The sequence below is a fragment of the Hippocampus bargibanti genome, linkage group LG07, assembly GCF_051943395.1.
Source record: "Hippocampus bargibanti isolate YZ-2025 linkage group LG07, ASM5194339v1, whole genome shotgun sequence".
NCBI lineage: Eukaryota > Metazoa > Chordata > Actinopteri > Syngnathiformes > Syngnathidae > Hippocampus > Hippocampus bargibanti.
The window spans coordinates 15,296,121-15,308,354 of NC_142740.1; the positions used below are offsets into that span (position 1 = coordinate 15,296,121).

The following is a 12,234-nucleotide window of genomic DNA, read 5'->3' on the forward strand; positions in this document are numbered from 1 at the left end:
ATGCATCATGTAAACAGATCACTCACGGAAACTTGAAGTCTTATATAATATTTTTCAAATTTGAGACATCTATTTTTTATTTCCAAATGATGTTCCTGGTGGGATAAGATTCTTTGTCGACTTTCTTTTCGATTGGGTGAGGCAATGAAATAATATATATCATCTGTTTGCGTTTACGTTTTAACCCAGACAGCGGGACTGCAGTCGACAGCTTGTTGTGTTATCAGGTTACAGTGTGCGTGAAAGGGTTAATATCTTCAACTTTGGATATGATGATACACAATTTCCAGTATGTACTCACCATCTGGAATGTATCCTTAGGAAACCAACAAAACAAATGACTTACTTGTCAATGTATGTTAAGAAAGCAAAAAGTGCAGCAGGTTCTGTGTACAGACGCTCACCACCTGACGAATGAGATAAGTTCCGAGCGGTCGTTCGTCAGGTGAATTTGGTCCTAAATTGCTTCAGTAATATATTTTGTATGTAATGTTTATTTAAGTCAAACACTGAACGGGCAAGTATAAAACACAGACGCTCTAACAGTCGTAAAATGAATTCACACGACTGTAGTGCGACAACATATATCTTTGGGTCTTCAGTAAGCCCTGACTGAAGCTCCTGGCACGTAATTATTGAATTACGTGTCAGCAGCCATGACTTATTGCATCGCGTCCCCCTGGAGCGTCAATATGGAAGAGGGATTTCCTCCCCGCCCACATACTCTACGCAGCCAATCGTAAGTGATCTCGGCGGATCGGGGCCTGAACTCATTGGCAACATTTCAGCATAGCTGATTGGTCAGCCGAAGTGTCCATTGCGTAAACATCCAGCCCTTGAAACCACCAATGTGTCTGTATGTGTGCGTGAAGCACAGTACGCAGCCAATCGCAAGCGAGCTCGCCCTGAAAAAGGTGCGCAATAAAAACTCCAACAGCATCTCTATCCAAACATTTTTCGACATACAGTACCCGCAAAAATGTTCGTATGTCAGTGTATGTAAGTCCAATGCTTGGAAGTTGGGGAGCGTCTATACTTAAAAAAAAATCAGAGGATCAGGAAATTGTCCCACTTTTTCCAAGCCCAATTGATGCAAAAACAAATGAATTAAATTTTCACCATTCATGTCAGGATATAAGCTCTCTTTGAATCCACCAGGTATAAATCTTTTTTTTTTCCATTGGAAATGTTCCCCAGTAGACATGGCATTTTGGCAAATCACATTTGGGAATTTACCAGGCTCCTTTTGTGTTCAACTTGATCCAAAATATATTCACACAGACAACAAAACACAGTTCTCCCCCCCAAAAAAATGAAATGTAAATTTCTCCACTGCGAGAGTAATAAAGGCAAATCCAATCCAATCCAATCAAGCAAGAAGTCATCGATATAGACTACTCAAAATGTTTCCATACCCAAACGAACCCACCATTGTTTGCTTTCCCGATGGCCCCTTGACTCCTTGTTAATTTCACATCATGTAAACATGGCATCACTTTTGCTCCCTGATATGATTACCCCCACCCTTCATTATTAGGCCTAATTTGTGATAAACGCTGTGTAATTAGATCACTTTGACACGTTGTAAGCATGTGTTGTTCGCTTTGTGCTACGACATTTAAGCAGCTCAGCCAGCCTTCTTCCACTGTGAAGTTAAACGTAACGGGAGTGTGTTTCGCAAAGCGTTCCAATGCAAAGTCAACGTTTGTTTGCTGGGCTGATATTCGGGCCTTGAAAATGTCCAAGATTTAAAAATGAATGAGTTCCATCACCCTTTTTCGTGATATATTCTGTCTCCTTGCTAATGGCGGGTAGGGGGGGGGGGGCTGCATTGGTTTATGAAATTGTAAAAATCATTGAAATGGAACCAATAGGAAATCAATTAATTGAAAAAAAGTTTTTATCTCAAGTGAGGACTGTTAAAAACATTCTCACAAAATTAGCACGTCTAATCTGCCACTGCATAAATTTCTCTTCTGTCATTCTTCGCGGCAATAAAAATATTTATTTATGTGTCCCGATCGCTCCAGATTTGCCATTTGAATTTGACCAAAGCAATTTCTCTCGGACCAACTAATATTTGGACACAAAATGCAGACGTTATACTGCAATGAAGCAAGAACCAACTGTCAATTTTCCCCTCGCCAAAAATACTAATCCAGTACAGCATATGCATCATTCCATTCACACAAGAAAGAGAATTTCATAAATAACTCTCCCCACCAAAAAAATAAATATAAAAAGAGGGGTTGGGGGGGGGTCCTTATTGACTCTCATGTCTGTTTGTCCCCCAATGGGACCACCCTCACCCATTCATTTTATTTCATTTACTCCATCCGCTGAGCGCCACTTTGATGTAGACATCTCAAATAGGTCGTCGTATTTGGATTACGCTGACAGTCGAGTGTACGTGTGAGTAAAAGCAGCAGCTTGACCTTTCACCACTACACCCCACCACTTCCCACCCCGTCCCCCTTTCACGCAGTTGTAGCAGGAGCACATAAAGAGAGTGGAGTACTAGACAAATGGTTGGAAAAAGATACACTCTGTCAGCCATCTGTATTCATCAGTGTTCACTTACCAGGTTTACACTCTGGCTCTTCATGAATCACCAGAGAGCGCAGCTTTTATTTCTCCCCACTTTTACTCTTCACTTGCTTTTGACTCAGATTCACCCTTCGCCGGGGATCCGTTATTGATGCGGAAGTAGTGCAACCCCTAAAAAAATACACTACTCGTCCACTTATGGACTGTTTGACCTGATGATGGTTAGACGGCTCGTGGGTCATCCGTAAATATCCCACGGCTAAACAAGGGCATTGTTCGTTTGGCAAGAAAATAAAAGAGATTTAATGACATCACCCCCTCAAAAGTCTCTTAGAGATGTTTGATTTGCACCCAAATTAGAATTTGTGTGGATTGGTTGGAAAATGACGTGATGATATTTGATACGCATCTGGAAATGTGTTCCGTCTGAGCATTTCTGAATGTGATATGAATGTAAAAGTATCACCAAAATAATACAAATTTGTCACCATTCGATGCAAATAAACTGATGCAAAAAATGTAACATGATGTGGTTATCAATAACTTTTGGTAAATTGAAAGTGACTCCTCAGTGCAAATCTTAAATCGAGATCTAATCGATGATCAGGTCTTCATCATCCATGATGACAATGTTATTTTTCCTAAAAACAGAGGCAACAGAATTGAGAGTAAATTAATCATACATTTTACAGAGTCGTTGATGATCAGCTAGTATGATCAACTAATATGAAAGAAAATAGCTTGACATAAAAAGACAGGATACAAAACCAATACTAAGGTTAGCAACAAAAATACTGAACATGAGCAGCAGGTGTGCACATTGGAGGGAGGGCCCTCGTCTGCCACGCAAGATCGCCACAACTACTCGGATTTTTTGCTTGGATTAATTTTAGATGTTTGCCTTGAACTTTCCATTTCATGGAAGAAACAATCACACTTGGCATGCACATAATGCACAAGTGTGATCATTACACCAGATCTCGATTACGCTTGTAATTTCCCCCTGCTGTCATCATATCTTGTGAATCCTTGCCGAATGCGACACAATGAAACTGCTGCTGAATGAGTCGAGGCCATAAGACAACGGGTCAAAACAACTCTCTCGGTTGAACCACACACCCCAACCCCCTCCTGTTGAACATACAGTGCAAATAAATGTGCGTACAACTTTTTTTTGTTAAATTGTGGAAATGTCTTTAGACAAACAACACCTATGAGGGCAACAGGTTGATATCATTCAATTCAGACACAGTGTGCAGCGCCGTCCATTTCACCACATCAACAGAGATGTAGAAGACATTTAAGGACCCTTTGTTGTCCCAGGAACACTAAAGCGAGCCTCTGTCTAATGGGAGCATTATCGCCCGGACTTTCAATTAACCTTCGACCCTATCACGTTAATGGGCTCAGGTTTAGAGTATGCATTGGTGCACTTTCCCTGACCCGAGTACTTGTTGTAACTACAAGCATGCATCCTGTAAGACAGTAAGAAACGATTCAATAGTCACTGTGGTTGTGTTTTTTCCCCCATTCACTGTCTGCAATTACAAATTGAGACTTTACACCGAAGCGAAGACCCGATTTGTTTTTGAATGAAACTGGACACAAGATGATTCGCTTGGATGCGATCAGACAAAACAGTCCAATCAGTACATGCGCTTTTCCATCAGCCACACTTCATTCCAAGGTTATTGTTTAAAAGCAAGGCAAGAATTGTATTGATTTTTGCCTGGTCAAATGTCGGTTCAGTTAAGTGCATGTCCCTCAGTACTCACGCTTGGCGCTATTTGCAAATCATCTTCCAACTTTCTGCATATTGTTGCTCTTTGTCGAAGCCAAAAGGCTCTCTGTTCACTCCCCAGATGCTCGAAGATGCTGGGTCAAAGTTGAGGCTTGCCAAATTTCAACCAATTTTCCCACTAATCAGTGTTGGCTCTCCAGGGATGGGAGAATTTTCTGGATTTCATAGTGTTAGCAGATAAAGAAATGATCTCTCATGCACTTTTCCACAACTCGGGCTGGACGAATTTTCACTCCAAATTAGTAAACATGGGAAACCGCGAAAACCAGACCACAGGCAGTTAACCTAAAATCAGTCAGAATATGTCAGCAACAATGGTGGAGAATTACGGTGCATTGTTTGATTTATCGGGATATGACGAGGGCAAACAAGGATAGAGATTACCATTCCGAGGGAGACTGAGGCCCGCCAGAAATGTGACTGTTCCAGCAAAATTGAGACTGTGGAGTAGAACATAATCACACCCAGAACTAAGGATATGCTTCAAGAGGAAACATCACTGCACAGTATAACACTGCTCTGTCCTGAATTACACATGCTACTCAAGAAGAGAGACAGGGCTTAGTGTGGATCACTGCATTTTATTGGAGACTCTGGAGTTCAATGCTGCATTGTCCAAAAGATAGTCTTTGGGGTCAAGAGGAGACTGAGGGCAGACTAATGGAGAAAATAGAATATAACAGGTAGTGTCCAGAATCAGGTGTGACACTTAAGAAGAGACTAAGGGCATACTATGGACAAATGCAGAAGAGTGGAGACAACGGTGTTCATTAATGTAGCATCCAGAGCATGCTATTGTCTTATTTAAGTGAGAGTGAATGACTGAGAAAGGGCAAAATAAAGAATCGCTCCAGCATAACAGAGAATGTTGTGCATAAAACGGCAGTGGCCAGAGCAGACTAAGGATAGAAAATGGACAACTGCTGCTAACTGGGAATTGTAGAGTGACCCAAAGTGGTTTCTACCATCTAGTACCTGTTAGTAGTTGGGTTTGCCAGTAAAAAAGCTTGATTAGTAAATTGTGAAGGCACCTTGCAGTGCTATGCCGTCATTGAGCGTGCTGTGTGGGTCGTGCTATGGTGCAGGGAGCCGGTCCACTATCACGCCCTGGATCTTATCTCAATGTCCAGATAGCAGCCGGAGTTTTTGCTTCTGCGTGAGTGCGACAGCCACAGCCTCTTGGTATGGGGCAGTGGAAAAGCCAAGATTTTTCTGTTCAACCAACTAAAGTTTGAAGGATGATAAAGCAAACTGAAGTAACACTGTTATCTCCTTTTCAGATCCGATGGGAGAAGAACATCACACTGGGCGAACCTCCGGGATTTTTACACTCGTGGTGGTGGTATGTATATTTGGCGATGCTATCAAACTCTGTCAACACGCAGAACACACACGTGTCTCACATTAGTACTGTAAGGGTACTCATCGCGAAGGGACAGCGGAATGCGTTGAGCTGGGGTTGGCAGTAATTGCAGGGAACGCTAAGTGCGTCATCTCACATGTGTTTAAGTGCTCCTTGCGTTGCCTCCCCGAATTTGGCTCTTTATTCTTAACACAGCATCCATTTTCCGATAAAATTCACATTATTTTTGATTTCTCCTGGGCTTGTTTCTTCCATTCGACCTCTGAACAAACGCGCCAGGTTCACTAATGCTAAGCAGAGGACAGTGTGTCCTGTTGCGTCTGTCTGCCTGTCTGCCTCGGGTCAGTCCGCTAGCAGGCGGACGCTGTTGTCCTCTGCAGAAACAAGCCACGTTTCCAGACGGGTGGTAGGGTTCGATGCAGTTTGCCACGGTGCGGCGTAACGTGTAGGCAATAGGCTGGTGTTATGTAATTATCAAGGCAAGGCAATAGCGTGTGGTCTTGCGATGAATGATTCAACAAAGAAGAAATTGTTGTCCTTCCCGTTCCATTCCTTTTCCTTGATGCCAACCAGGCAACTGATTGCATGTCCTGGTTTAACTGGAGCCATTTTCAGGTGACGGGTACACTTGGAATGGTCGGCAGCTATTTAAAAGCCTCCCACACGTCATAAAAAGCATCTCTATCTATGAGGGGATTACGGTATTATCCGGTGTATAAGGTGCACCCAAAAGCCTTCACTGTCTTCAAAAGATGATCTGTGCCTTCTATATGGAAACCTTTTTAAAACACGTCATTCATTGAAGATGCACCTTTTACTCTGGTGCGCCTTATGAATGGAAAAAGTTTGAAAATACACCATTCATTGGGGGTGCGCCTTATAGTCCAGTGCCCCTTATACACTGAAAAATATGTTAGATTCTTAAGTCATCCTATCATGTTTTTGGAATGTGTATTGGAAGAACTAGACACTGACAGACAAGAATGGAGATTTGAACCTTTCTGCGATTGTTCTGAACTTCCCTTTCCATGGCAGGGTTATATTCAACAAAATAATGCAATCGTGGAAGTCTTTGGACTAGTTCTTGTGTTTGACATCATGGGTGGTGCATATATTTTAACAATAGGGCCAAATTGAGCATTTATGGATAGGATTGGATTGGATTTGCCTTTATTAGTCTTGCAGTGGAGACATTTACATTTCAACACATTTTTTACATTTTCTTCCGCTCATCAAAGTCAGAAAGGATAAATTATTGGACATCCTTAAAATATTATCTTAAGCCATTATTTTTCATAGTGATTTACACTCTCATGCCAACAGTTGCACAAACCATAAACCATGTCAATATTTATGATCACATAACCCTCTGTTCTTTCAATTTTTTTCCTGTGGCGGTCTGGATGCCCCGTGGCACCGATGCTTCCTCTCAAAGGGAAGTATTTGAGAGGAAGCACGACACAAAGCGAAAAGACTCGTTATTGTCGCTGAGCTATCATGGTGTGTGTGCTGTGCTGTCTTGGTTATGTAACAGCAGTAAACACGCATCCTATGTTTTTCCTCATCTCACGTGGGATTGCTTTAGACAGCATTTTTGGAGAATGAATCAGCAAAGTCAGAAGATGTCTGGTTGCCTGTACTGCTTTGGTAGAAGCAGAGTGGCGTTTAAGCCCTCCAGGCCTCCGACACCTCCCAAATGCAGCTTCTTAGTTTCATACCAAGAGCTCAACAAATCCAAGTTTTTACGCTCAAGTGGGAATGTGATGCGCTACCAGAAAGAAGTGGCCAGAAAGGGTCTACACAAAGAGACAGTGGAGCCAAAGAGAGCAAAGTAGACTGAATCCTCAGCATTAGTGGCACGGGGGCAGCAAGAAGCGGAATAAGAGGTTTGACAAGCGGGCCGCTTTGTTCGGCATTCAAACCACCCCGCCAAACACTCCTGCCCCGTCTTGTAAACGCGCAGTTTCATTCAGTCATCCTGTTTGGTTCTCAGTGTGTTGAGCGTGTTGACATGGCTCTTCATGGTCTTGAAAAATCTCATGTGGGCAGTGGTAGCAACAAAAGGCAAACATACCATGTGTGTGTGTGTGAATGTATTTAGAGTGCAGCAAAAAGTGGGAGATGATTTGGGGTTGCGTTGCACTGAGCAGCGGACTGCTACTGGATTACCAGACGCGGTGCCAGGTTGCACAGCGAGACATTTTTTTAAATGTATTACCACTCCCCGATACCAGACATGCATGCCCAAAGTCCGGCCCGGGGGCCAAATGCGGTCCGTTGTCAATTTTCATCCAGCCCACAGCCTCTGTCATAGAATCAATAACATCTGGCCCCCATGGCGAATTATTAAATTGGGCAGTAGCGCTGTTACCGGCCTGTGCTAACTGCAGTCATCTAGAAGCTCAATTAGGAACAGGAAATCAGTATATGAGTAAATTGTCTGAATGAGCCCTCCAATCTTCAAAATTTTCTAAAATAGCGTCAAACAACAAAAGAACAATTACTTCTGTTCCACTGTTAGAAAAAAGTCAACAAAAGTGTTTAAAAAGAGTGAAGTTAAGAGAAGAGTCATTTGCAATGTCAATTCAATTTTGATATGCATATTTCAAATGAACCAAAACACATGCTTAAGATAGCTAAAATTAAACTAAGAAAGCTAATATGACAAACAGAATGGCTCACTGAGATCCCGGTTGAGTGAACGCTGGCGCATGTGGCTGCCGCTGCTCACCTACAGAAAAACTGATCCTGTGATTGTAAAGCGACCTTGAGAGTTTTGAAAGGCGCTTATAAATATAATGTATTATTATGATGATGATGATGATGATGATGATGATGATTATTATTATTTTAATTAATTGCTGTTTTCTGGAAAGAACGGCCACCAATGTTGCCCCCCCCCCACAAACAATCTGGCCAACTTTGAAAAATGTTTGGACCCCCCTGTTGTAAAACCCAAACACTACATTTAGCAACATGATGCATTGCACTTTGCATCCTTTTCTTTTATTGGTTTATATGCTGAATCGTGAAAAATATTGCTTCACGCGAAGACCAGTTTGGGACTATTGACCTCGAGTGTGCGTTTGAGTGTGTGAGTGGAGAGGAAGCTGATGATTAGCCGGCCAGGACTTTAGAGCAGACGACATAGCTAAGGGGTGTCTGTCTGGCCCACGCAGCACGCGGACACGAGAACTCACAAAGGGGGGGGCGATGGGATCCCGGGGTTGCTACCGGGGTCCACCCATTGGACACCAACCCCCCGACTCCTCTCCTCTCGCAAACCTTCCCCCAAAACAAAAGCTCCAGATGGTAGGAAAGCCACCAACCTTCCACACTGCTTCCACCACGCCGCCCCCTCGCAACCTTTGTTTACAGGCCTGTCCTTTGTTTGCGGAAGAGAGACCCCGAATGGATTAACTCTTTGCATTTCAGCTTCTTTTGTGTTAAACAGCCAAATCTAAGACCCCGACCCCGCTGTCACCCTGGCCCCACCCCCTAGCCGTCATCTCCTCAGCACCTCACTAGGCTGTTCTTCACTGCCTCTGTGGATGCTTCCTGTAGGATGGCGTAGGGGGTGGGGTAGGGGTGCTTTAGAATACGACGGAGGAAGGGACTGGGGAGGTGTTGGGGGACTGAAGCTTTTTAGTGGGGGGTCACTCATCCACATCTGTTGTTACGGGTGGAAGGATAAAGAAAAGCCTCAGTGAGGGCTGCAGGTGTTGATTGTGACATTAGCTCCTTCTTTATTGGTCAATGCTAGTTGTCTCCTCTTTATCCTCAAATCTATTGCTTTAACCAGTTTTCAGTGGATGGCCACTGAATTGTAAACCCACTTTCGCGCACACACACGCACACACTAATCCCTTCACAGTAACAGTATGGCATGGGAATCCCTGGGTGCAATCAGTTTGTTGGCCACCTTGTTTATGCTGTGGAAGAAGATAGGTTTTTGCAATGTTGTTTTTAGAACTATTGTCTTCTTCAGCAGCCACTCTTCATGAACTTGTTTTAGCATGTTGTGTATCCTTCCTCTACCAATATGTGCTGTGTTCCTAAAGCTGATTTTCAATAAGGTGAATACTTCATAAGGCTAACCGTGCTTGTGTGGGTGTTATCTGAAGATTCTGGCTTCCTCCCGCATTCCAAAAAAGTGCCCTGTGATTGTCTTCTGACCAGTTCAGTTTACTTGTCAAGTTAGCTCGTTTTGACTTTAGCTCAGCCACAACCCAAATGAGGATAAGCAGCAAAGAAGGGATTAAAAGCAAAAACAACAAAAATGCAAAACAAAACTCCCTATCTTTTACCCACGGGGGAGGAGGCACATTTTTTTCTGTCTCCTTTGAATTTGAGCTGCCATTACTCCACCACATTAGCTACAGATGTGAAGGATTAGCAGAATGTTGCATCGCTAAGCTCGCGTGGTAGTGACATATTGTGCACACAATGTATAATGCTGTTGGTGTTTCTGATCATCAAAAATGACTCCTAAATTGTCACACGAATGAAAAAAGGGTAAGAGATTAACATACACGTGCAACATAAATATTTTTAAAATTGTAGAATTTTTAAGCCTGTTTCTGGCTAGGTTTTACTAGCTGCCTGCTAGCTTGTCATGAGCCAAAGTGGCAGACAGGATTATGGAGCCGACTTGCCAAGCTGAATGTGTCTGGCTTTGTTTAGGTGCCTTATTACAGTGCAAAAACCCCATTGTAACTGTTGGCTTTGTTTGGCCACACTTAATTGCAAATAATTATCGTGATGCATTTCATTTCAGTAATTGTCTTCTTCTGGACGTCTGAACATGAAGCCATCTTCTTGCTCTTTTGCTGGTGTGTTGGTGTTTTTTTCTGAAAAATGAAATGAAATGAAAGATTATCCGTTCGTGTTTGCATCACCTTGAAAAGACAGCGGAAATGCCTCCCCTAACCACCCGTGCAGCTCAAATAACATCGCTTTACAAGACTTCCTATCGAAATAAGATGACGAAGATTGGCTCATTAGATTAGAATGATTAGATAATTGGATACAACTGGTACAAGGAAGGGGCCGTGATTCCTTATCAAATAGTTGATGGTAATTAACTACAAATGTTGATGCAACAGATAATCTTGATCTGCGTCAAGGAAGTAAAATACGCCTCACACATGTTCCTGGCGTCTGTGTGAGACCGCAAGACCTGCCACACATCGAGCATTGTTTCAAATACAGTATCTGGTCAGTTCCTTTTAGCCACTCCTAAATCCAATCTTCTTCAAACCCAGCAGCTGAAATTGTAGTTTTCTATATACATCACCTCTTTGTGTCTCTTTCATACATACAGAGAAGGATGAATTCAAGTCTACAAAGTACAAATGATACCCAGAGAATGACAGTCTCCGAAGATACAGGCAGACGAACAGGGAGATTCTTCAGGTTAGCTGTTCAAATGGCAATATAGATCGGACTTCAGGGGCTGGGAGATGGCAGCTCACCATGCGCCTTAAAAACCCGCCCAATGTGCTATTTGTTTATTTTATTGTAATTTTTTTGTCACAAACTTGAACCTCCACGTTCCTTCTCATTGCCCGCGAGAGCTGATTGGATTTGTGATGGTCGTGCCTCCCTCGGTGCGTTGTGCCGTCTCTCCGCCGCACATATGCCATATGATAATGTACGCTGACTTTATTGTCATGTGCGAAAGACACACGCACACACACACACACACACACACACACACACACACACACACACACACACACACACACACACACACACACACACACACACACACACACACACACACACACACGCAGCATATGTGCTCGTCTAGCTTTGTCTTAGAGGGCACCCCTGTGCTTTCAGTGCGCCTCAGGCCACCAACTCTTTTCTTTCATCTATAAATACTCTTAACACTTCTATTTTAGTTCAGATTGTCACAAGTCTGAGAGGTTGCAGCTAAAGGTTGAAAAGTATGTTTTTTTTAATCCTTTTTATTTTAGGAACTTTGAGTTTGGCACCTTTTTTATTCAAAATGCCCTCAACTGGCATGTCATCAAAACGAATGGAAAGGAGCGGTGTTCAAAAAAGTAGGGAAGCATTTGAGGTGGAATATAATCTCTTGTGGGAAGCTTCTTGAACATTGATTTCGTCAAATCTTTCCAAATAACCAATTCCAGAGACAAATTATGGCCATTGTGAAGCCTCTATTTACTGAATGGGGAAAGTGTTAAAAAAGACACACTAACGCTATCAAATCGGAAAATAATCAATCAAGTACTGTCAGTCAAATCAATTTTGTCCGACTGTTTCCACGAGCTAGCCATTATTTACAATTCCACATTGTTTATCAAAAACAATTTGCACAGCTTTACTTTGGGAACATTGTTTTGAGTATCATTAGCGGGCTAACAATTAGCATTAACGCCGCGGTGTAGTAACATTTTAACAGATTAATAGATATTCGAACACAACTGATTAGACAACACATGTTGACAGTTAACATAAAACATTTTCAATCCAGAATACTAATGTTCTTAGAAAA

At 42.6% G+C, this 12,234-nt stretch overlaps 1 protein-coding gene across 2 annotated transcripts in view; it reads left to right on the plus strand.

Moving 5' to 3' along the window:
- ssbp4 (single stranded DNA binding protein 4) overlaps positions 1–12,234 on the plus strand; it is a 117,938-nt gene that overhangs the window by 11,471 nt on the left and 94,233 nt on the right. For both annotated transcript variants that reach the window (XM_089001002.1, XM_089001001.1), the window contains exon 3: positions 5,629–5,690. In XM_089001002.1, coding sequence (XP_088857128.1) covers positions 5,629–5,690 — 62 coding nt within the window. The remainder of the gene's footprint in view (positions 1–5,628; positions 5,691–12,234) is intronic.